Source organism: Atractosteus spatula, chromosome 10 (genome assembly GCF_055471065.1).
Source record: "Atractosteus spatula isolate fAtrSpa1 chromosome 10, fAtrSpa1.hap1, whole genome shotgun sequence".
Classification (NCBI taxonomy): domain Eukaryota; kingdom Metazoa; phylum Chordata; class Actinopteri; order Semionotiformes; family Lepisosteidae; genus Atractosteus; species Atractosteus spatula.
Window position 1 is genome coordinate 15,011,962 of NC_142715.1, and position 25,998 is coordinate 15,037,959.

The following is a 25,998-nucleotide window of genomic DNA, read 5'->3' on the forward strand; positions in this document are numbered from 1 at the left end:
GTCTTCGTTTTTGTATTTCTGGTGTTTAAATAAAAAAAAAATTAAAAGCCCACCGTCCACTATTCCATCCGTGTACTATGGAGGCCTCACTACCGGAAATGGGATTCCATAAAAATTAGTGTAATTAATTTGATTTTTATCAGGGTACTGTACAAGACAAGTCTTCAGGCTTATAGATCCTATGATCTTGTACGATTCATCAATATAGTGTAACGGAACGGCCAACATACAATTTGTAGTTCAGGTGGGTAGCTGCGTCAGCATGCGTAGGCTGCAAAGGAACAAGTAATAGGTTTATTCCATGCTGAAAAAAAGAAGAAAGAAAATATGTTTTGGCCAAAACGTACCAGTAAACTTTACATTAACAATACCAGCCAACGATTCATTATCATTTCACACCGGTTCAACAGGAATCTACAGCAGAGCCCTGAGTTGACTCCCAGAGTCCCACTGAGCCCATAGAATTTCAGATCACCCCTCACTCCTGCACACAGTCCGCCGAGAGCGCCTGTCCATAAACTACTGGATTGAGAATGGGATCAAATAATTCCCCATTTTCTTAATTCTACATCAAAGGACTGTTAAAGGTCTATTTGAAGGCATCGATTTGTATTCTTAAACCAGATGAACGCCTGGAATAAGTTAATATTACTTATAAATAGTCGTGCTACAATACTCCAGTTGAAGGCACGCTTCTAGCTTTGTGGTACTCTGGTGCGTCACGAATTTATGTTTGAATTTCTGTGGATGAACTACTATAGGTGTACCCTCGCTCACTTTCTTTAGCGACAGTCGTTGCTCTTCATCTGAGTGATGTATTTGCCTGTTTTTCAGTTCACTTCCCTGCAAGGAATATTTACCTCAGAGCTCTCTTTCACAGACTGCAGGTGCTATGTTTGTTAACAGGTGTTATAGTGATGACATCTTTCTGTATGATCAGGACAGGAGCTGCAAGTCCACTGTGTTGTGGCTGCAGTACAATTTTAGCTTATTATTATAATACATTTTAACAGCGACAGATTCTTAAGATCACGAGGTGTTTACGATATTATTTCAGTATTAAGCTGTTACTACATTTGAAACTGTCCCATAGGATTCAGTGTTCCATTAGATTGGCACTAAACTGCTTAGTCTATTGCAGGAATTGTACTTAGTCCTGTCCTGTAGTGTCCTCTAGAGAGCAGCAGCTGTTTCCTTGGGCTCATTGCAATTGGGAACATTGTGATTACTGAGCGGGGGACTAAAGTCAGCAGACGAGCGAGTTGCAAATCAGTATTAATCTGGCGTACAGAGCTGCATGCTAATCTCTGGATCATCTCCAGTTAATGTGATGCTGTTCTTACCTTGCAATTGACCCAATCTGACTACTGGCACCAACACACCCCTGTTATTACAAATAAACTTCTTATGTACGTACCGTGATACATAAGTTTGGTAGAGAGGTTTGGCAGCCCATATTCACACAAAGGTGTGTGTGCAGATCACTGTGATATACAGGCATCAACACACTGACATACAATATTAAATGTTTAACTGATAAAACCCAAATAAACCAAACCTGAATAAATTAGTGGTGGAAACGAGTCTTTTTATATAGCAAAAGGTCTCTTAGCCTTTGGTAAGAACGATGGGTATATAACCCATTGTCCTCAATATTAGAAATGAATCCTTGAGCACTGCTGTTGTACCAACGGTCCTCAAAAGTGCTGCCATTACCCCCGTCCCATAAAAGCCTAACATTACCCTTTCTTGCATAAACTGTAGAACGTGCCTTCACATTTCAGTTGCAGTTTAATCTATTATCACCCTACTCCCCACTTCATAACCTTCACTCTTCTAATTCTGGTCTCCTAACAGTCCCCCAAGCCCGTCTACACTATATGGGTGACAGGGCCTTCTGCTGTTATGCCCCCAGGCTCTGGAACTCTCTGCCCAAGGATACCAGAGTCACCTTCCCTAAACTCCTTCAAATTCAGACTCAACACCTTGTTCTGTAGAAGAGCCTTTACTGAACTGGTTACATTCTTTACCCCTCTGCTTCTACTTTCCTTAGTACCACCATCCATGGTCTCCTCTGTCTATTGGAATTGTTTTATCCTGTGTATTCTTATTGTAATTATGTCAAGTGCTTTGAGAAGCCACCTTTGGAACCATTATATAAAATAGTTTATCCTAAATCCTTGAAGCTTTAATAGGGCAGTGCAGTAGGGCTAAAAATTGACAGTGTTAGTGGGCCAGCAGGATTTGTGCAAATTACAGGTAGTTACAAAGGAAGACTAGGATTCACTTGAAATTCATGACATAGGACACTGAAACAGTGGAGAGGCTTTGTGTAGTAAGGGTTCAGTCTCAATCTACACAGTCTGTGCTGCTGGTAGAGGTGGTTGTGAACACCTGTCTTCCCAGTCAAGTACTGGGATCTCCAGTCTCAATCCTAATACTTCACATGACTGTCCACTACCACTGCTGTGAAACCAACACCCATAAGACAAGATCTCCGATATTCTAACTGTACCATTATTCATTGATGTTCACGCCCCAGTATTGTTCCTCTGCCAAGGAAAGGAAGGCCTACTTTACACCAAGCCCCTGTTGACAATTCCTTCCTTGTGTTTCTTTTAGTCAGTTTGTGCAGCCTAGAATAGGACACCACATCTCACTCTTACTGGGCACTGCAGTAGCAACTCACACTCCATAAGCACTACCCCTCTCGGAAACAGGAGGATTTCCAGTATATTGAACACCTCTGTCTCTCCCCCAGTAAAAAAAAAAGTCACAATGCCCTGCCAAAGGAAGAGTGCGGCCATCTTCCCCCACTACAGTGCTTTATTACTCCAGCCATTTTCAGTCCTCATTGGCAGCAATACGGGAAGCATTCTTGAAAGGGGAACCCCCACAAATACTTCCATTGATTAATGGGTCTCACTTCCCTTGAATTCCTCCACCCCATTCAAACCTATAAACCATAAAGAAACAAGGGCAGGCAGAAGGGTCTTTCACAGCTTTGAGATGTTGCCATTACAAGGCAAGTGGAGGCAGGAGAGTCACAAGGGCCAGGCTGGAGCCTTCATTCAGGCACCCGGGGAGGAAGAAGGAGAACAATCCAGCTGAACTGCAGGACACCCACCCCTACAGGAGCTCCTCCTGCCAGACCCTACCTGTCCACTGGCCAACATCTCCGAAGTCCTCTGCTCCCTCCACATCCTCACTGGTGCTCTCAGCATCTTCACTGGAGCTCTGAGGGTCTCCCTCCTCATCCTCAGTCCAGTCAGCTCCCACATCCAGAGGACCCTCTACTGGTGCCACAGCCACCCGACTGCTGGTCACCAGGCTCCTGGTACCTGTGGACAAGCAGCACCCAGGAGTGAGGGATCCGCTATACCCAGAGTCCCACAGTGATGCTACTCATCTAAACAGTCCCTTTGTCCAGCATGGGATCATTCCTCAGTTGTCCAAGCATGGTTGTCTCTTGGGCAGAGATGCATCCACAAGGGATAGAGAACCAGACCCACCTTCATTCCGGCTGCCAGCACACCTGGACTCACAGCATGCACAGACCTCATGGTCACCATACAGCTCCTCCCACCTGGAGGAGAGGAGGACAGGTGAGGCCTCCACCTGGCATGTCCCAGAGCACCCTCAGCAGGCTCCTTGCAGAAGTACCTCTTCGCCTCCCTGTTGTAGGTGCAGGACTTGGTCCCTGGTGTTGCTTTAGCAGGAGCCACAGCCATGACACAGTGCATGTACAGCTCAGTCACTTCATGCTGCAAGAGGGAAGGTCACAGCATCCAGGGATCAAGGCCAATACAGGCACAGAGAAGGACCTCCTGCCATCAGTGAAGGCAAGCTGGCAGCTCTAGGCACTACAGCTGCCACAGTCTGGTTCACATCTAGATCATGGATCAGTAGAGCAAGAAGGCTGAGCAGCCTTTGAGAGCAGTACCTTCCTGGACAGCTTCTTCTGGAAGAGGAAGGCATCAATTGTGAAGCGGAGCACATCCTTCTGCTTGGAGGGGACAAACCTGGACAGGCAGCCATCTTCCTTGCTGTCCACCATGCACCTGGGGACAAGGACAAGGATGAACCCCTGCAGGCTCTCGGGGCTCCTGCCCACCTCTCCTCCCTGAAGGGGCCGTACCCCAAGTTGTCGATCACAGGGAAACGGGGCTGGGAGTGCTGGTCCGGTTTCTCCGTTACGTAACACGAGTGGATGTACAGCCTCTGCTCCACTGTGGCAAAGTAGGCAGTGGCCTGGAAGTACATGGGCTGACCCAGGAAGTACTCATCCTTAGGAGAGAGCCGGACCCAGTGGGCTGGAGAGAGAGAGGCAGCATTACACCTGCACACAGCACCCCCTGCAGGCAGGAGGAGCCACTCGCTCAAGGAGCTTACAGTTGGTGGTGAGCAGCACAAAGCTGTGCTTGTTCTTCAGGTCCTTGAAGAAGGTCCTTCTCCTGGCCCACGTGGGGACATAGCCAACCTTGTAGGAGTAGTGGAACCTGCATGACAGAGGGGATGAGGGGCTTCTGGACACTTTCCCAGCAGCAGCAGAGCCCTGCCTACCTGTTGTAGGAACACTTGACCGGCACAGAGAAGGGAATGAAGCGATGCACAGGTGCACTGGAGGAGGGCGGGGCATAGCGGAGAGTGTTGGAGTACACCAGGCGGCCCTGGACAACCTGCAGGGTCACAGAGGAAGGGATATTCCCAGGAAAGGCAACCCCGACACTAGCCCTACAGCTCACATCGATACACTGCATGTAGATGAAGACCCGCTTACCGATCGCTCGGCGCCGCACTCGTGAAGCCCGTAGATGAAGTAGAAGTAACTGCGTGTGGTTCGGCTGACGCTGCAGTTGCCCAAGGTCACCTCCGATGGCCGACAGCTGAAGCCGAACAGGAGCCGACTGACTCTCACGTACATCCTGCTGGAGTCGCACCACACGGCCACTCCTCGGGTGCCCCCGATGGCCGGGCGAGCCGGCTGCCGCCCTCGCTGGGGAGGAAACAGGACGCTCTTGATGTAGGCGGGTAAGGGGCGGCTGCCGGTTTCGGGCTTCATCTTCTCCTTGTCGAAGTAGGGCAAGTACGCGTCTCTGGATACGGGAAGGCGGCGAAAGTCGGGAGCCAAGGACTGCGAGTCGTTCTCGCTTGCCGACAGGTCTTCGGAGGGCGCATCTGCCAGGCTCAAGTCCTCCGACTGGGCTGCGTCTTCAGGAGCCGGGAGGTCGGCCTGGAGCGCTAATTCCCGAGAGTCCCAGCCAGCCGGCCCGGCGGAGATCAGTGGGGGGAGCCCAGCCCCTGCGCACAGGCACAGCACGAAGAGAAACGAGCGCATTGCCAAATTGACGTCCCGCTAAACTGCTACAGAAGTAAGACAAGTAAACCACCAAACTGTGTTGAAGCAAGAGAGCATAAAGTGTGAACGCGGTGACTAGGTTTTTATACTAGCAGGACTATGCTACCACACACATGGTCACACTACCGCTCAATCAACACAATCAATTACACACAGAGACCCGGATTGTTCTCAGCGTCTAATTAGAACCTGCTTCCAGTCTGAGGCGGGACTCCGTGAAGCCGCCTGAACACTTTCCCGTGTGTATCTGACCTCAGCGGAGGAGTTCCACGCAATTTCGACAGAATTAAATCACCCACACGTGTAACATTTGCTCAGATTAATTTATTGTTCAATTAGTTTCTAATTTACGAGGACAGTGTGTTAAACTCGCTGTCAGACAGAGTACGGAACATGCGACAAGTCCGTCCACACTTTCTTTTATCGAGGGGGCTGTTCTATCAACACGTACCGCATTGAAAATAATTTTACTATTTTTCATCTGTAATTGCATGTCAATGGGTAATACAAGCATTTCTTTGCTTCCCAGTAAAGAAATACTGATCAGCTTTTGACATGATCTGATAATAATTTGTCTGATTTTCCAGAGATTGCTTTTGCTTCGCAGCACTGAGAACCAATGGAAGCCCGTTTCCGCCAGGGAGTAAAAAAAAACGCACTATGGTATCTCAGAATTGTGACTTAGAATCTCAGAATTGCGACCTAAAAACTCAGAATTTTGACTTTATATCTCACATTTGCGACTTCGAAATAGCCCATATTTCTTTGTCTGTCCTTTTGTTATTGTAACGGATTCTTGTGCCCTCGCCGCTCCCACCCTGCTTCTTGCCTCACTGTATTGGCTCGAACCCAGGCCTTGCTAGCCGAGCTAAAGAAGAGTTTCTTTCTTTAGCTCAGAAACGTAACTTATTAGCTTATGAAGCAACAGTGTTTCGACCATTTGCGGTCTTCAAAAAGTAAACGCTGAAGTTTTTATACTTCCTTGTGAGCAGATCACCTTTGATTTAGAAAAGGAAAACTTACTCCTCTGTTGCTTTCATTGCAATATCTGAATCGAGACCCAAGCGCTAAGAAAGCTGAAAAACGCAGAAGTAATAAACCCGATTTTAATTTAGATACACATTTTCTAATGCAGCCTTCATTACAAGACAGTTTATTTCTCGAAAGCGTGTTATGTAAAAAAGAGAAAAACGAAAATATATGGATGACAATATTTAAAAGATGAAGATTTTACTTTTGAGAAATTGTCATTTTATGTATCTAGACGCTTTTCAACCGCTGTTTTTAGAACTTTGCTGTGCTTCCTGAATCATTTTCAGTGTTATAAACTGGGTGTGGAGATAGCGATCACTTTGTAGAGCAGTTGATAGGCTGGAGCTGTTCAGACTACTCTTGTTATTTCTCAAACGCTTCCATCATTTTTCTTTCAGGCTAGGACGCGAGTGTGTACATGTGTTTGGTTTTCGTTTCACTGATTCTCATCGAAGATTTGGGAATTAACGAAGAAAGAATCAGTAGCCAGGAAGGCAGAAGCATTGGTTCTCAACGATCTTGAAGACACGCCCATGTAGAGCAGCGTGTGATGATTGGTACTACAAAAGACCAAGTGCTCAGTGACGTCTGCGTTTACCGTTGAAACTTTTCATCTCAGGTGCAAAAACAGTTGTGTTAAACATAGCTGAGTGGCGCAGCAGAAGCGTGCCGCGCTCATAACCCAAAGATCAATGGATCAAAGCCATCCTCTGTTATACACGTTTTATGCACGATTGATAAGCATACCATCAGTTTAATGACGTGCATTGAAACTGATTTCTTCTCTCGTGTGTGCAAACTTCACACTTACGGTGCTCTTTAATCTTTACAAATATGCAGATGCCCAAATGTTTCTTTGGTTGTTCTGACATCCTTTATAGATTCCTCAAATCCTTCAAATGAACATCCATATCAGCACAATTATGTTTATATATTTTAAAATTAAAGTACATACAACAAAAATATCAATGTACATTTGTACTGTGCTCATTTAATAATGATTGTCAAGGATTATCAAGTTCTCCAACAACTCTGTGTTATAATTTTAAAATATTTTTGCTAAGGATACACAACGGGTGTATAAGTCATTCTAACTATAGCCAGCTGAAGATAAAATTCCACACGTGAAAATGGTTTAAAACACGCACATTTCCTGCAAAGTTCAAGAGGGCTTTTAGCGGAGATTATGTTTACATCGAAACAATCCGAAGCGCGTCCCTGACCACCAGCCCTTTGTTTAACAGCTGTACAAAGACACACTCCCGTACACAAGGAAATGTGTTTAGCAGAAGTGAGTTAACATGATCCGTGACCTAATTTACCAGAGCAAATACTCACCCAGCAAGTTCTGCTTTACTACAAGAGAGAAGTAGAGTGAAAGACGTGATCATTTCACGCCGTTGTGGAACAAAACGCTTTTTTCTTGGAATTCTAAATCAATTAGAAATTCAGAGCGACACATAAAGGCTTTGTCTGCTTAAAAGTGATGATTTTTAAAAACTGATAAAAATGTAGAAAACACGTTTCTCACGTAGAAATTTAAGATGGGGGTGGGGTATTACTAGGAGCGGCGCTGAACTCACCATGGTGCAATTAATTTACGTGACGGGCTAGTGGTTTAATGGATAACGCGTCTGATTTCGGTTTATTAGATTGTCGATTCGACTTCTACCGGGGTTGTGTGATTTAAATCAGGCTCCTCAGAAATAGATGTCCGTTATGTAAATGAACCGCACCTGAAAGCAAACGTTGGATCTGGGTTCCTTTCTTTCCTGCATGAAATAGCAAATCGTTACAAAAAAAAAAAACACCAAATAATGTCCAATGGCGTTAGTCATTTAAGTAAACATGAATATACTGTAAGGTCTTGGTACATGGGAGTGGATTTCAACCACAATTAAAAAAGGGCAAATTATAATTACAGGCTTCAGACACTTTTTCAAACAAAAGAGACCAAACACTCCCTAACTTTCAGGTTTGCTTGAACCTGTAACAGGAAGGAGGTCTGAAGCTTCCATTCTCTGATGTCACTGTCTCTAAAGCTGGGCGTGATGTTTCGCGGATAGGCAGTGTGTCTTTCCTCTTGTCGTGTTCATGACGATTCGCTGCATAAGCTCCTGACTGTTACTTCGTTCAGATTACCTATGTGGTAATGCGCTGTTACTTCGTTCAGATTACCTATGTGGTGTACAGATAAAACCCGACTGCGTGGTGTGATTTCTGGGTTCGGCACCAGCAGCACCTGCAAACTCCTCAGCTGACCTCGACGTGATTTGAACACGCAACCTTCTGATCTGGAGTCAGACGCGCTACCGTTGCGCCACGAGGTCACTCGCCATAGGTGCTTTCAATTCCCCCAAAGAGAACAATCAGCGTCCCTGAAAAAGATTTTTTTCATTCTCTCCTGTGAGGAGCGCCGCTCTTCCAACGAGGGTCTCTTCTTCCCAGACCACAGATTATTCTTTCTACCCGGCTCTCTCACAGAGAGCAGACACACCGTCTCCACTGATGTGTTTACTACATCTATAGATCTGACCCCCTACAGCCCCGATATTCCTGGACAGGATATTTACCACCAGCCTCGTGAACTTCTCATCTTGACCTCTCCCAGGACTAGCACAATTAACACAGAATCCTCTCTCCATTTAGCAAATAACACAAAACACTGTTTACCTGTCAAGACAGAAAACCGGGCTGCTCCAGGTGAGGCTTAAACTCACAACCTCGGCATGACTCCACTGATCATGTCATTTTACAAAGCTTGAACTGGGAAAGCGACTGTAAGTCGAGCATTTATGGCGTTGTTTTAATACTTGCCTACTCTTTCAATTTTTCGGTCAAATCTTTTATTTGGGAGTACTTTCAATTGATGTTAATCCTTGTCCCGATGCACGATTCTGGGCCATGGTGCATCTTGAATAATGTTCTTATAGGCTTCAGTTTGCAAAGTGCGCTCTTCAGAAGCTACCGAAACCGCTAATGGTTACATAACACTTAATGCAAAAGCAACGTTCGGGTTTGAAAAAGAATATTACTTGCTATGAATACAAACACTGTTACAGGAGGCGTGTTTGGGCTATTTTAGCTTAGATCATCAATTCATCTTACATTTCTTCTCCATCTATATCAACAGCGTCATCGCTACTGAGCGCTAAAGGCAGGTCCTGGCAATACAATCTTCTTTAGAAAACATTTTTCAAACTATTTCCACTACCATACGTAAAGTAAAAGATACCGATTGCACGCAACTAATAAAATCTCTTTTCCAGGGACGTTGTAGCTAGATGCAAATTACAATCGAAAATGTATCAGCTTTAACATTTTCTTTTGGATCCACAGGACGATCAGCACGAGACTCAAAATATACCTGTGTTTGACTGTACAGCGTAGATTGTACAGCATTTATGTTTATATTTATGTTAAAATGAAGGTAAATATATCAAAATATCAACATCCAACTTCACAGTGCTAATGTAACAATGCTTGTCAAATTCTCAAACAAATCCGCGCTGTATTTCTAAACTATTTTAGCAGAGGACGCATCAGGAGTATATATGATATCTCCCGCCAGCCCTTCAAAGATACTTTTCCATGGGTGAATATGGTTGTCTGGGGAGTTGCGGTGTTGATCACTATTGGACTTCCCCGGTCTCAAGTGTTGTTGTTGGACACGGGCAAAAGACTCGCATTTTCGACAAATATAAAGAGGTTTAAGGTTTCGGCTTTAGAGGAGGCAGTGTTTACATTGACAATAAGAGGATCGTCCCTGGGTGGGCTTGAACCACCAACCTTTCAGTTAATAGCCAAATGCGCTTTCCGATTAAGCCACAGAGACTGACGAGAAAGGCTCTTCTCCATTCGCACCTTTCTGGTCAAAAAATAAACATTGCTTGCATTTTCTTGCCAGTCGGCAATATTCCTTCTGCTCTGATAGCCAAGAATTAAATTTCATTTTTCACAAGCTGTATGAATTTCTTGAATAACAAGTTGTTGCAGAAAGGAAATGCATTCATGCATTAAACTAAATCAAGCCCTATGCGGTTGTCCAAAATGGTACTTTCTGCACAAAAAGACAGGAAGAAAGGCACAGCTGGGATGTGGAGCCAGGATCTCCAGTTAACGAGACAGATACTTAAAGCAACTAAGCTACGGCGCCAGCAGAATTCTCCTCTTTTACAGCCGCTTGGACACACCGCTCTGAGCCATCTGCGTTCAGTAAGCCCTGAGTCTGCTGGCTGAGCAAGCTGCCTCCTTTACACGCAACAGGAGCCCCGACTGTAAGAGAAACGAAGAGAAATGGCTTTTATTGGGCACTTTTCATGTCCAATGCGCTTGACATCTCCCAAGGGCGGCAGAGTTCATTTACGACACTTTTCCTTTCTTCTTTCTGTACTCTTTGATGAAATAAGACGAGAAATCATGAAAGGGAAAATGACTTTTTCATGGAGAAAACATGCACCAGGAAATGTTGTGTTTTGAAGAAGTGAGTTAACATGAAAAGTGACCTAATTTACCAGAGCAAATGCTCACCTAGCAAGATCTGCTTTATTACAAGAAAGAAGTAGAGTGAAAGACGTGATCATTTCACGCCGTTGTGGAACAAAACACTTTTTTTGTCAAGACAGAAAACCAGGCCGCTCCAGGTGAGGTTTAAACTTTAAACCTCGGCATGACTCCACTGATTATGTCATTTTACTGTACATGGCCTGAACCTGGAAGAAGATTGGAAGTCAAGACGTTATGGTGTTGTTGTAATACTTTCCTGCTCTTTTAATATTCAGGTTAAATCTTTTATTTTGGAGTACTTTCAATTGATATTAATCCTAGTCCCAATGAACGATTCTGGGCCATGGTGCATCTTAAATAATGTTCTTATAGGTTTCAGTTCTGAAAACAACTCAGTAGCAGGCTATGCGGAACAAGCAAACACATTAGAACTGTTGTGAATGCAGTGGAAATAATTTAGTCACTAAATAAGAAGCTTATGCACCACTCGCTTGAGAATTGTTATATTTAACAAAAATTGCTTTCCAGACACCACAACTATTCACAATAATTTTATCAATACAGGTCTGAATGAAAAGTGTATTTTTTTAATAATTAACTTTAATGTCCATCTTTATTAGTAGATGTATTACATGTACAGCCTTTAATATGCGATAGTGAATTTTCAGGTATCCTGGGGAGGGAAGAAAACTGAAATAAAGGAAATACACATTTAAAGGGGTGTGTTCTGTCATATCTGGGCGTTTGAATAGATTTGTTTTATAAGTTATTGTGATTTCACTCTATACTTGTGTTTCTCAGGAGAAAGTCGTTACATTGATGATTTGAGGGTATAGAAAATACGTTGTGCTGTATGAGTAAATGTAAGGATATGTTGAAAAAAACGTATTGTCACCTTTGTGAACGTCATTATTAGATACCTGTTGATCGTTTAGCGACCTAGGCTTCCCTCTGGACTCTGCACTGAGTTGAAAGCTATGGGAGCTCCTCACTGCTTGTCCTGTATTGTTACCTGTGCTCTCGTCTACATTATCTACGTGCAGCACAGCACCAAGAACACCATAAACTTTGTGACGGAAAGTGCTTAAGAGCATGAAAAATATTGAACATTTTAAACATTCATAGAACAACTTGAAAAACTGAGGGACAAAAGACCATCTATTTTGCAGGTTCACAGTAGTTGCAAGAAAATCAATCGCCTGACTAGGGACCTAGAGATAAAAAGTTCGATATTCTACTGACTGGGCTATTCCTGTCTACTCAGTTTCTCTGTGAAACAACATTTTTCAAGAAATACTTGCTTAAAAGTGCAGATTATTTTTTACCCAAAACTGCAAATGGAGAAAACCGACTCGTTGGAATCTCTGTGGTACAATTGCTTAGTGTGGCCAGGTTGGGACTAAAATGATAGTAAGGTGATGGTTCAAGTGCATCCAGGTACACCTTTCTCACTGTTCCAACGTGAGCATCATCTATGGAAAAAATGGCATAAAATGTTTAACAGATTATTGACCTTATTGATACTGACGTCTTACCACTTGGCCACCACGCCTGCGGTTCCGCTTACTTTCCCATCAAGGCTAGCACGTTTTTTAAAATACAAAAAAGTTAAATCTTTGAGCACAAATTGCCATGGTAGGAGGAATAAAACAAATATGATTGTTCAAATTAATTCTACTGAAACTGATTTAATCGCGCAGAATCTACAACAACAAAACCATGATTCTTAACAAGGAGATACTGGGGAGCAGTGGGATTCCAACTCACGCCCTCGAAGAGACGGAGCTTTAATCCAGCTCCTTAGAGCGCTCGGCCGGGTTACCCTTAATAGCAGCTTTTCAGCACTTGTAGTCTGACTTTGTGGTGTTATGCTGCAATGGAAGAGACTGCACCTCCTTTTTCTGAGATGCTTTCTCTCACTTGGTGAAATATTCATTTCTTTGGCCTTCTGAATATAGTTCTTCTGTTAAGCAGGCTTCAGACTCTGCTTATAGCTCCCATGCAGAGATTTTATTTTTACAGGAAGACTCATTCTGAAACGTATCTCTGTAGTTTTAGAAAAGCTTTGAACAGCGTATTTTATACAATGCACAAACAGTATTCTAATTTCACACGGCAGATCTGTGCAGCAATCGTACTTGATTTGACTGTGATTCTGAAATACTTCTAGCAAACATATTCAGGTTTCCTTGAACCTTTAATAAAAAAAATTACTTTGCGATGTTCCGCAGATGTGCAGTGTGCCTTTCCTCTTGTCGTATTCAAGAGTACTCACTGCGGGAGCTCCTCACTGCGTGTCCTTTACTCTACTGTGATTTCTTTTAATTTATCTACGTGGAGTGTGGTGAGAAGATCACCTTGAACATTTTCGGTTTGTGAAAGGAAACACTAAAGAAAATAGAAGTGATGAACATTTAAAATAACCACAGTACAGCTAGAAGAGGGAAAGATAAAAGACGATTTAGAATGACATTCACAATAGATTGAAGAAAAGCACAACCGCCCAAACAGGGACTTGAACCCTGGACCCTCAGATTAAAAGTCTGATGCTCTACCAACTGAGCTATCTGGGCTCTAAGAAAATGAAGACACTGCTGGGATCCTCGCAAATCAGATGTCTCTTCTTGTGCCGAAGTGCAGTCATACCTGACACATCTGGAATGGCCACTGACAGACTTTATCCAGAAGCGACGGCACAACTCCCAGTAGAATGAGAGAGAAATACAGAACGACACAAGGAGTCAAGGGGCTCCCACAATCCATCTTTCCTCACATTACTGATTTTTTCACTAAGAATTTGACCTTTTCACATTTAATAAGATCTTTTAATCAACAACATTTAAGAAACAAAACACATTTTTGGAACAATAATAAAAAAAAAACTTTCAATGTCTTAGTTGTTTAAGTGTGCACACCCTTTATAAAGGGGGTAGCAACTGTGCTGAAATTTAACCAGTCACATTCCAGATCATGTACAAAGGTTATTTGCCTTTGCCAGACATCAATTGTATTGATTCTTATTAGTCCTATTTAATATCAGCTGATCACATATAACTAACCAATCTCGGAGAATGTACCTTCATACTGCAGAGCTGAACCTGAAGAGAAATCCGACCGCTGATTATCACCAAGGAATGTCGTTACAAATTATCTGCGGAGTTGTTTTACGTATCCGGCCACCTCTTTCGTTCCTACTTTGCAGTGAGCACAATTCTTTCAGTTTCTTCTCTTGTATTTTCCTTGCTATTTTACTGTCCCTTTCCCCCATGTGGAGATGGATCCACAACTGAAACCCTGTTTGCAGCCTGTGTTTCTGCAGCATCAGTCTGTATGAGGAGAGGGTGTTAAACAGCTCCAGTGGCGCAGTCGGTCAGCGCGCATTGCTTATACAGCAATGCACAGCAAAGTCATGCTGAGGTTGTGAGTTTGAGCCTCAACTGAAGCAGTGTGGCCTGTGTATTTAGCTACTTGTTAAGGATTCGGCCAGTGAAACTGAAACCAAGTAATAAATCCACTTGCAGGAGCCGATAGAGACAAGTCGTGATCCAAATACCGTAGTCGAAGGAGAGAGCCGAGAGTCCAGGGGAAGCCAGTGATCTAAACTGAGAGAGAGCAACCGAAGCCGAGCCGTAATCCAAAAAACATAGTAAGAGGGGAGAAACCAAAGTCGGAACCTGAACAGTACGAAGAGGTAGAAGGCGTAGCACAACTAAGTAGCTCGAAAGGAAAACCAATACTGAGCAAGGAGGTAGGGAAAGACTAGTGCTTAAATATAAGGTGAGACGGGGGTGTGGTGTTGAAAGCGTACACTGATAGGTAGACTAATGAACTAAGACTACGCCTACTTCTGCCTCTTTCGTTGCCGGGAGGCAGGGATCGTAACACATGGTTCTAGTGTTACTACAGCTACTACTACTGCTGCCGCTGATACAACTGCAACTAATACAATTTTACAGCTACTCCTAATGCTACTACTAATGTTTCTAAAGCTACTAGTAGTACTGTTACTGCTACTAATACTGCTGCCACTGACACAACTGCTACTACCACTACTACCATTACTACTACGACCATGACTTCAGATTCTAATACTAATTCTGATACTAATACTCCTGCTATTACTGCTGTCATTACTACTAATAGTGATAAAAACAGAGCACTCACAGCTTTGTAGACATTGTTCTGGACTCTAGAAAGTGATTCCATTTGCAAGCAGCTCTGGACCTCAACACCTGTTGATGGGTCACTTCTATCAGACACAACATTGGAGCCCAAGCCCACCTACACACATTTACACACACTGACAGATATACCTACACACTCACACACACAGACACTACACATACTGACTAACACCATACACATTTATACACACAATCAGACACATACATGCACAAATACAAACTAGCACACATTCACAGACACACACATACTGTAGACACTTCACTCAGAGATACACACCCACACACTGATACGCACACATTTACAGAATCACACATAGACAGTACACATACTCACAGACACAAACTCACACAATGACGGACACCACTCTTACCTACAGTTACACTATAACAAACACTAACAAAAATACCAGTAACACTATCACTATGACTAACACTATCATTATTACTAACAATAACACAAAATTACTACTACACTACTAATACTTATAATAACAGTAATGCTATCACTAAAACTAACATGACTACTAGTGTAGTCTAACAGTAAATCTATAATAAGCACTAATATTACATGAATACTAGCATTACAACTATCAGTAGCGCTATCATCATTAATACTCACATGAACACTAGCATTAATATTAAAACTACCAGTTGTACTCTCACTAATATTAACAGGAATACACTAGCATTAGTATTAGTAGCTGTCCGTGACGTCAAACCGCTCTTTGTGACGAAGGCGAGACGCCTAGCAGGGCACAGTGACGTGGCGCGTGTCGCCGTGGTTACCATTCTTATGATTTGTAAACAAACGGAAAATGCATATTACTGTTACTTAAACAAATTTATCAACTTGAATATAATTCTCTAGCTCTAGGATTAAATTCCTAAATAATAATTTGAATAACCATTTTTTAATTTCGGATTGAACATTATTAACACTAAACGCACTATGGTACTGTAATTGATCGATCCAGGCGGTATTGACCGTTTTCTAGATATTTAAAACAGGGTCAAGAACGGGAAAAGAATCAGTACTCACCAATCGGTGAAGTTAGTCGTTAATTCTACGGTTCTTCAGTTGAATTAATAGGTTGTCGCTAGATAAGTGATCAATAACTCTCCGCAGTGCGCTTCGCGCACCTCCCGCGGTCTCGCTCTCTGATCCCGGCGCTCTGGCTGGTGTCTCTGACGTCACAGTGCTCTTTCTAAAATATACAAGTAATAGGTTTATTCCATGCTGAAAAAAAGAAGAAAGAGAACACAACGTGAAGAAGGCTCCACGACCGAAACGTTGTGTTCTCTTTCTTCTTTTTTTCAGCATGGAATAAACCTATTACTTGTTCCTTTGCAGCCTATGCATGCTGACGCAGCTACCCACCTGAACTTTCTTAAATATATAACATCTCCAAAAAAAACACACCGGGCTTTGAAGAGAGGCGATTCATAACAGCTGGAGAAGGTGTAATATTTGTGTGCGTCAGCAGTGAAACTGCATGTTGATTGATGGAGGGCTGAGCGGGGAATAACGGTTGCTCAGGGTCACAGGTCATAGTGAATTTAGGAGCTAACTGGTTCAGAGTTACAGGTTAAATAATAAAGAGTTTCTTCGAGTGTCACATCTTCGTCCTGGGTTCTTCATTTTTACACTATACGTGTACGAGAAACAAGACAGTGTGTGTGTGTGCCCTGGTGATTCTGGGAGACAGATCGAACCTGGGCTAAAAGAGAGGGGGCTTAGCTCTCTTCCATTTGCTAGTTCAAAGTTGTACAACCCATTTGTATCTGCTAGGCGACACAGTCGTCGTGCACAAAGAACGCTTTGAAAAGCGTCAAAAGCAAGTCATTCCGAGTTGGTCGTTTCTGTTTTCGAAAAGCTGAATTGCTGCGAAATGCTGAATGATCTCACGGCTCCTCGGTTGTCATTTCTGCTCCGTAAAGGAATCACAGCACGCGTCGGCTTCCAGCACGGTGGGTCGGGAGACGATGCCGGGGGTTGACAAGACTGACGTCTTCATTGTTAGTATAGTGGTGAGTATCCCCGCCTGTCACGCGGGAGACCGGGTTTTGATTCCCCGACGGGGAGTTGCTCTTCTTCTACCTCCTTAGAGAAAGGACTGCCTTTCACTTCTCTGCGTTTTCTTTCACAGCGCCGTGCACCTTTTCATTGCTCTCGGTTTCAGAGCCTCTGCACGGCACACGACTCGACATAAGGACGCGCATTGAAGTGAAAGCAGGAAGCGCTGCGACATGCACTGTGCAGATCCCGCCACACTAAGAGGTGAGTGGGTCTGTTTGATCACAGCGCTAGGCGAATCCCCAAACAGTGTGCGTGGCGACAAAAGAAGCCGCTCTGTTTCGAACCGGGGACCTTTTCCGCCCTGCCGTGTGTGTCTCGGTAACTCGCCGTGATCGTATAGTGGTCAGTACTTTGCGTTGTGGCCGCAACAACCCCGGTTCGACTGTAGGTCCCGGCAGAATAGGGGCATCTGCTTTTACTACATGCACGAATGAAGGCAAAAAAAAGCCAATCGATGTGAACGAACGGCGCTTTACAGAGGAGTACTGCCTGACTGGATCGTTGATGAACGACAGAGGCCACTCCGACCACTTCTCGGTTTTCTTCAATGACTTACTAAGGATCTTCTTCACATTCGCCCATGCAGGGGAAGCCAGTTACACCAAAGCAAACGCAGGAAAGTGCATTTCAAGCAGAGACCAGGAGGGACCTGTTTACACCGAGAGTGGTCGGAGTATGGAACAATGCGCCCAGCCCTGTTTCTGGAGCCGATTCTTGATGAGATCTTGGGCTCACTAAGAGGCCCCCGCTGGATGCTAATCTTTCTGTTGTTCTTGCAGGTCCTGCGCTGCGTTTGAGCCGACAGAGCTCGTCTTGGTCTGTTGGCACAGCCCAAATGCAAATGATCGGCTCCGCGTACAGAAGGAACGTGCGTTTGGTACAAGAGTGCATGAAGGCAGCGGAAATACATTGGGAACAAATGACCAGTGGCTCAAGACCTCTGTGAAGTACAGGAGCATGCGAGAAGACGCTGTTTCCGCCCGGTCGATAGTAAGGTTGTGTAGGACCGCACACACTATGATGTCAGTGTTGAGTAGTGTGGTTTAAAAGCTTTTTCACGAACCAGGAAGGAGTAGAAACCTACAGTCTTCTGATTCGTAATCAGACACGTTATCCATTGTGCCATTGGCGTTTGTATTGCATTCCCATCCAGCACCACATTGAGTTCAGAGCCGCTACTATTCATGTGGTTTGTACGTGTGTCTAGTTACTACGTCTTTCATTATGTCTGGATTAAAATAATGTATCTTTAAAACAGACAAAGGGTTTATGAGTCTCCCTGAATTTCACACACGAAGAATAAAAGATATCGCGTTTAAAAAGAATACAGAGATGCCGGCGATAGAAAACGGAGCGTCTTAAGTGCGCGCTATCACTGAACTAAACTCCCGATAGGTAAATTTGTCGGCGGCTTTTTAATTGTGTTAGGAAGAGCAAACAGTCCACAGTGTACATTTTAAAGGTCTAAGCAAAACAATCAGACGTGAGGATTAATCAGAACAGGAGCCTCTACTTCTTTGTATACTGAGCTTTCGGGAGTCTCGTTTAGTAGAAGAAATGGACCAGGCTTCTACTCTATAAACGTCGGAGTTCTTATAAAACATTTGAAGGGATATCAGTGCAGGTAGAAATTGACTCTTTTTCTAGTGGAATCAGGATCACATGAAACCTTTCGTTTGGATTGAGAAGAGGATCATGGTGACACTCAAAACATACTAACCTTTGCTTCTCTCAAGGATGAATGGAGTATTGAGCTACAAGCATCGGCTCAAATCAAAACTCTCTGCTACTGCAGTTGCTTGTTTGAGAGTTTCTTTAAATCTTTCAACTGAACGTTGATATCAAGGGATATTGACGGTAATATCATACGGATTTTGGTTTTCTTTTGATCGAAAATTGTATTAAAATACAAGCCTCTTTCACATTTGTATAATACTTTCCCTTGCATCCTCTGATAAAAATTCTAAATACCACAAAGTTACAACATATGGAATAGCATTTATTTTAAAATGTATTTTAAAATTTGCATTTATTTAGAGCTATATTTAGAGCTTAGTAAAGATAACATTGCTAATATTGATGGAGTAGAAATGTAAGATGAATTGATAGCTTTTTCTGAGCTAAAAAAGTCCTACAACGCCTCCTGTAATAGGTAAGGACTCATAGCAAGACATTGCTATTGCATTGCGCATTTTGCAGATACGACCAGTTTCTGCTTCTGGTGAGTGCATTTTTTCCAAACTTAATTTAAAAAGAACATTTTCAAGATGCGCCATGTCCCTAAATCGTTCACCAGGACTACTATTAATATCAGGTGAAAGCAGTACAAAGCATAAATTTAACCTAAATATTAAGAGGCTATATCTGTCAGCTACTGCTGTAACCCATGTTCAGCCAACGCTAGAAATATTACTGCTCTACTACAGTAGCTAAAGAAAGCAAGTCCGACTTGGAAACAGATCAGAAGTCGAAGACATAAACCGACGAGGATGGGATTTGAACCCACGCGTGCAAAGCACAATGGATTAGCAGTCCATCGCCTTAACCACTCGGCCACCTTGTCACACAAGCCACCCCCCTTGGGCATGATTTTGTTCGGCGACCAGGCTCAGCGCACATCGACCTCAGATGTCTCAGAGCGGTGTGTCCAAGCGGCTGTATAAGAATAGGTAATAGGTTTATTCCATGCCGAAAAAAAGAAGAACGAGAACACAACGTTTCGGCAGTGGAGCCTTCTTCAGGTGTGAGAGAGACAGGGCAGTAGGCAAAGGTAAAGTAGCGAGAGAACAAAGGTTTGAGGGTGGGTACCCACCTGTATAAGAATAGTGTTCTGCCGGCACTGTGGTAAAGCTGGTTAAAACACCTGTTTCATAAAGAGGAGATCCTGGATCCGAATTCCAGAGGTACCTTTTTTCCTGTCTTGTTTTACAGAACATGTAATTTGGGACACTCAAAGAGGTCTTGATTTGGTTTAATGCGTTAATTCATTTCCTTTGAAGAACAACTTGTTTTTTTAAATCATATAGCTTGCGAAAGATGAAATGCGAGCGAATTTCTTTGTTCACCAAAAGTATGTAAATGAAAAAAAACAAGGTTTAAGCATTTCTGTGGTGCAATCGGTTAGCGTGTTCAGCTATTAACCCCAAGGTGGGTTTTTTGATCCCACCCAGGGACGCACTTCTTCCTATAGTAAACATCATCACCGCAAAAAATTAATTGTTCCGCAAAACCTGAACTATTTTGATATTTGCAGTGGTAAACAATTGAGTACCAGAGTCAACATTACCTGGAATTTCCAATAATTTCCGATATTGGCAACTTGCGAGCAGTTAGTATTCACCCATGGAATTATATGTTCCAGTGGGTGGCGGGAGAATTCACTTATGCTCCCGTTGCATCTTCAGCTAAAGTAATTTAAATTACAACGCAAAATTGTTTGAGAACTTGACAAGCAAAAACGACAGATCGCCGAAGTTGTATTTTAATATTTTCGTATATTTACTTTAATTTGAATATAAATGTTAACATAAACGCTGTTCAATATAATGTAATTTTGTTGTACTTTTAAAATATTATAGCTGAGGATGCGAGGGGGGCTATTACACCTTGCTAAACATCTAAATAATTGTAAAAGAGGCTGGCATTTTAATAAAACGGGCGATCAAAAGAAAGCTACAAATAGTACGGTATTATCCCTCGATATTGAAGGTCAGATGAAGAACTTGAAGAAACTCGCAAAGAATCAACGGCAATAGCAGAGGATGTTGATTTTGAACCAATGTTTGCACCTCAATTATCCAGCAGTCTTTGCTTGACAGACTTCCTCAAGATATTCGGTGTTCTATACAGAAAATCGAAAATTAAAGGGCTAATGTGCCAAGAGGGGTGGTCCGAGGCAAAGACTGCGTTAGAGGAAGACTAAGCTCCGCACGATAACGCGTATCTAATACTCGGCCCCTGAAAGGCATCATATTCGTTGAACTGCCTACCAGCTGTGACTCTTGCACGAATTTCGCGGTACGTGTGTACGATCTTATAATTCAGGAATATCAATGGTCAGACGTTTATGGTGGGTTTGTGTTTTGTATTATTTAATGAATGGAAAAAAACATTTTCAAAACTACAGCTCGAATGGAATAATAAAAAAAGTGTATTTGCCTGTTTGTTGTAACAGCTGTGCCAAAAATATTCATCTACATCAGAATAGTACCTGAACGTGACTGGACCTTATTGGATTTTAGGAAATTTATTTTTGCACGTCTTCGCCTACGATCAGGAATACCTTCCTGTTTTCAGCGTGTTGGGAAAGACCCACTACCTGTGAAATAGGTAAAACCGAAATATTCCGGGAATTTGCTGTGGTTTGAGAGGAGTGTATGAAGGTATTAAAGGAGAGAAGAGACGCGCATTCCGCACGGGGAGCGCAGAACCATGAACCGCGCCTGTGTCTTTTCTTATATAACCGCTGAGCCCGGACACAGCGTCTCCAGCCAGTGAAATACAGGAGAAACCGCAAGGAAAACAATGTTTCTTTTAATAAGTCTTCTTGTGGTTTTATATTTCGGTTTTCACATTTGAATGCATACTTTGCAGTTAATCTTTCCTCGATTACAGGCAGCCCAAACAGTTCTTAAGGCAAAAATCGAAGCCTATTTGACGTTCTGCTAATCGCATAAGTGTTCAAGAAGTATTTCCCTGCCCATCATGTGCCCCCAAGCCGGTTTCTCCGTTTTCCTCTTCCTGTCGTTGTCAGCGAGCACAAGAAGACAGGAAAAACGCAAGGCAGGGAAAAGACGGTAGCTGCTAGAAGTGGGATTTGAACCCACGCCTCTATTCAGAGACCAAAACACCCAAGCAATGGAAAAACACGAGTACTTAAATTTGACGCATTAGACCACTCGGCCATCCTGACAAGCTAAAAATGGTGGTGTGTTGGAAGCACAAGTAATTCACAAAACTGAGAAATGGTTTGCTGGAGAAGCGCCAAGTTGCCTGTTGTAGCCTAAACGGATCGCGGAAATCAAATATTCGGATAAATTTAGAGTGTGCTTTACAGCCTTCGTGTAATATTTTGATCTGCGAGAGTGCAGTCGTCTTCACAATCTGGATTATCTCATAAAGAGCAACGTCAGTGTAAAAAAGCTATCATTTTTAAGAACAGACGTTGTATTGCATATTAATAATTGATTTATTTTCCTGATTACAATACAGTATATTTTCCTGATTGCAATGTATTGTGAAGCATAAAAGCCAGCTGCATCAATCTCTATTACGCGTCATTTATGAAGGCATTTCAAATAGCAGCCAGTGCAGTATTAACGCTTTTGGAGCATGTATTACATTGTAAATAGTCTTATTTAAATAGGTTTAAATTCGCACACTGTTATTTAGACAGCGCCAACCAGTCTGACCTCCTACAATCTGTGCCCGCTGAGTAGATCTTAAAGCAGCTGCAGCCAGAGTAGCCGTAATGGCAACAGTGTTTGGAGTTCGGCTTATTTCTTCTGCAGAACCACCGGTATCGGAATATACTGATCCGCAAAAGAAGCGCTTTCGGTTTCTGATCGTTTTTATTGAGCGCTGCTCTAAACTTTACATTTGCTCGTACTAGTTTCCTCCATGAAAAAAATACGTTTCCCTCATTACTTGATTTCACTTTTTTCTTATAAATAAATAAAACATATAATTCAATACAATAACCACAGGCAGGAAGGCTCGTTGTCTAAGGCGTTGCGGTCAGTTAGCAGTTTCTCCTGGAGACGTTTGTTCAAATCCCACTTCTGATGAAAAGCTTTTCTCGTTAGAGTAGAAACGATAGAAGCCTTAAGTGGGAAAAAAATCACAACATCTCGCATTTCACGTGTTTAATGTTAATTGTCTCAGTGATTGATGGCTCTTCTCCCTTGCAGGGTGACGGCAAACTTCTTCAGAGAGGGAGTCTCCCAGGTACGGCTTTTCTTCGTCAAGAGCCGAGACAACAGAAACAGACTTCAAACTGACATGAATTACTTCATGAGCGCTTATGACCGTCTTTAAAAAGCTGAGAGCAGGCGAAAACGTCATTGGAAATGAGGAAATGTCTGCTGACAGTAAACAGAGCTCACGCTCAGCTGCGAATAAGCGCTCCTCGTTAGTACAGTGCTGAGTACCCCCGCTTGTTGCGCGGGAGACCGGGGTACTTTTCTGTGACAGGGCGCTGGTTTAATTTTTTAAAAACCTGACTCCACTTAAAAGTGCGAACTGTGTACTAACTTTCGAACTACTTAGTGCGGTAGAATATTGAGATCATCTCTAGCTCTGAGCTAAACTGCAACAAGAAGTCGTGCTGACCAAAGTCAGAGCCCAGCTGAACGTGTGCTCAGTGTGGTGCTCAGGACACGGGAGCATTGTTGTGGTTCTAATTAGCACGAACTGCAGGGGCTCTGAATCAGAACTTTTCAATTTATCTGTTCAGTAAATTAAAATGCAGGACACGTTAAAATCCGATTATGACTATATAACCGAATGTCCCTCACAGTTTAAAAGATACCAGTAAGGACACACAATTACTGCGAATGCGATACTTATTGGAAATAGTCCCAAAACAAGCACGTACCACAGCTGGTAGACCCCTGTAATAATTTTGCAGTGACAGAACACTTTGAAGATTTGCAATCTATTTAAATATGAATTTTCTAAATTTCAGTTCTCTTTACTCCTGGCATAACTGAACTCTCAACTTCACATACTAAAGGCATTACATGCATTAGCTGTGATAATGCTTCTAAGAAACTCAGAATGACATTTAGTTTTGTTCCTCATTTCCCCCAAGAAAAAAAAAGGTGTCAATTTCAGCCTGGAATGATTGATGCCCCATCAAACATGTTTTAATATCCCCGGAAGTTTATACAGTAGAATCCTGGTTTGTGGCTTAAATTCAAGGTAAAAAAGACAAAGGAAACGAGTTGGAAAAATGTCGATCTGGGATTTTACTCATCTGGAACATTTCACTACATTGGGCAATATTTGGTAGAGTGGGGAACTGTAATGGAAACACTTGGGAATCCTTAGGTTGTTGGTTCGACTCTGGCTTGAAGGAAGGTGCTTTTTGTGTATTTTAATCAAAGAGTTAAAATAGTGAATCTGTTTAATTCAGTCATTGATCAAAAGCTCAATAAACGACGAAGCAGAGGCTTCTGTTCCGAATTCAGCTCCCGTCTGATTGTCTTGTTTTGGCCAAGATCTGATCTATGAATTAAGGGACTACTCTGTCTGCTTTGTAATTCAAAAATACATTTTGTAATGCAAATGTCAAGTTTTTTGTAGATATAAAGGTGTTCTCTGTTTTCAAAGGATAGCTACTTAATTGGCTTTATGATTTGGTATTGATTTTGTATCGTTGAATTATTAACTTTGTGCTTTCTGTGTTTTTATCGTATTGTGGACTTATTTTTTAAACAAATGCTTATAATGGCAGACACGGCACGCTGTTTATACCAGCGGTGAATTGTACATTTTTATCAAGTACAATCTACTGTGCACTTTTGGGAGTATAACAGGTTCGATATAAAGTGGCAAAAATATAAAAGGGGAAAATACCCCAGACTGCGTGTAAAGCCCTTGTTGTGGCTGTTGTTTTATTTTTAGATAAAAATGGCGTACTGTGCACGAAATGTTGCAGAAACACAATCTGATATTTTAATAACTATTATTTTAATAATTTGATAAGTATGAGGCCCCGGATCCAAATCTTTGGTTCTGATTTTTTAAACTTTTGATCTTCCCTTCCTCTCGATGTGAGCAATTGTTTTTTTTTCACGTTGCGATCCAAAGAGCCTCAGACGCACAGTCTAACAGTAACCAAACCAGAATGGGTTCTGCTGGGAGCCGGACTGAGTTCATTCTCACTCCCTGTGCTGAAAACAGAATTATCTCTTCCCCGAACATCGTCTACAGATCACTTGTGTGCTTTTAACCTTCTCGCAGCTACAGGCGAGACTGAAGCTGGAGATGTGAAGGCACCTGCTGGTGCACCTTCTACAAATTTCACAATCGAGACAGACTTCTCTTTTTTTTTTAAAGTAGATATAGCCCTGAAAAAAGCATTAGCTTTATCAGTTTTTACATTAATCGATTTTGAATAAAATATTTTATTTTTATTGCAATTTACATAATAATAATAATAATAATTATTATTATAATCGCTTACACTTATAGAGCGCTTTTCTGGACTCTCCACTCAAAGCACTTTACAGGTAATGGGGAATCCCACTACCCCCACCAATGTGCAGCCCCACCTGGATGATGCAACGGCAGCCATACTGTGCCAAAATGCTCACCACACGTCAACAATCAGTGGGGAGGAGAGCAGAGTAATGAAGCCAGTTCATAGATGGGGATTATTAGGAGGCCATGACTGGTAAGGGCCAATGGAATATTGGGCCAGAATGCCGGGGTTACACCCCTACTCTTTCAAGAGATGACCTGGGATTTTTAAAGGCCAGAGAGAGTCAGGACCTCAGTTTTACTTCTCAGCCGATGGACGGCACCTGTTTACAGTTTAGTGTCCCCGTCATTATACTGGGGCATTAGGACCCATATAGACCGCAGGGTGAGCGCCCAGCGACAGAAACCAGATGGTACCGTGTGTTGGGCTCAGTTGCGAGCAGGACAATGACTTCACGGGGACAAAGTAGAAAAAATCAAAACAGTTCTGTAAAAGACGTGTCAGCTGTCGGTTCGCAGTCTGGACTCTAAATCCATCGATCTGATTTCAAATCTCTCTAAAACCTGAGCTGTGGCTTCTTTCGAGCAGTTATTCAGGAGAACATTATGTTAATTGTATAGATGAAACGTTTAAT

The 25,998-nt window shown here is 42.7% G+C and overlaps 2 protein-coding genes and 3 non-coding genes across 5 annotated transcripts in view; all 5 read right to left on the bottom strand.

Annotated features, from left to right (window-relative positions):
* Positions 1 to 25,998, bottom strand: part of LOC148825419 (uncharacterized) — a 244,459-nt gene that overhangs the window by 16,189 nt on the left and 202,272 nt on the right. The window lies entirely within an intron of this gene.
* LOC148825422 (zona pellucida sperm-binding protein 3-like) lies at positions 3,130 to 5,338 on the bottom strand. Its single transcript, XM_088926223.1, has 8 exons — positions 4,781 to 5,338; positions 4,564 to 4,679; positions 4,393 to 4,499; positions 4,139 to 4,313; positions 3,944 to 4,061; positions 3,664 to 3,764; positions 3,513 to 3,586; positions 3,130 to 3,341 (listed from the first exon to the last, which is right to left on the bottom strand). The coding sequence occupies exons 1-8, from the start codon at positions 5,336 to 5,338 to the stop codon at positions 3,130 to 3,132; spliced, it is 1,461 nt and encodes a 486-aa protein (XP_088782349.1).
* Positions 8,650 to 8,721, bottom strand: trnaw-cca (transfer RNA tryptophan (anticodon CCA)). Its single transcript has one exon. It is a non-coding gene; the product is annotated as a tRNA-Trp (tRNA).
* trnak-uuu (transfer RNA lysine (anticodon UUU)) lies at positions 13,398 to 13,470 on the bottom strand. The gene has a single exon. It is a non-coding gene; the product is annotated as a tRNA-Lys (tRNA).
* On the bottom strand, positions 19,640 to 19,721 carry trnas-gcu (transfer RNA serine (anticodon GCU)). The gene has a single exon. It is a non-coding gene; the product is annotated as a tRNA-Ser (tRNA).

Coding starts and splice junctions, on each gene's coding strand:
- LOC148825422 (XM_088926223.1), bottom strand. CDS start 5,338: ATGCGCTCGTTTCTCTTCGTGCTGTGCCTGTGCGCAGGGGCTGGGCTC. Junction 4,680..4,780: donor AGTGCGGCGCCGAGCGATCG/GTAAGCGGGTCT, acceptor GTGACCCTGCAG/GTTGTCCAGGGCCGCCTGGT. Junction 3,587..3,663: donor TACAACAGGGAGGCGAAGAG/GTACTTCTGCAA, acceptor CCTCTCCTCCAG/GTGGGAGGAGCTGTATGGTG.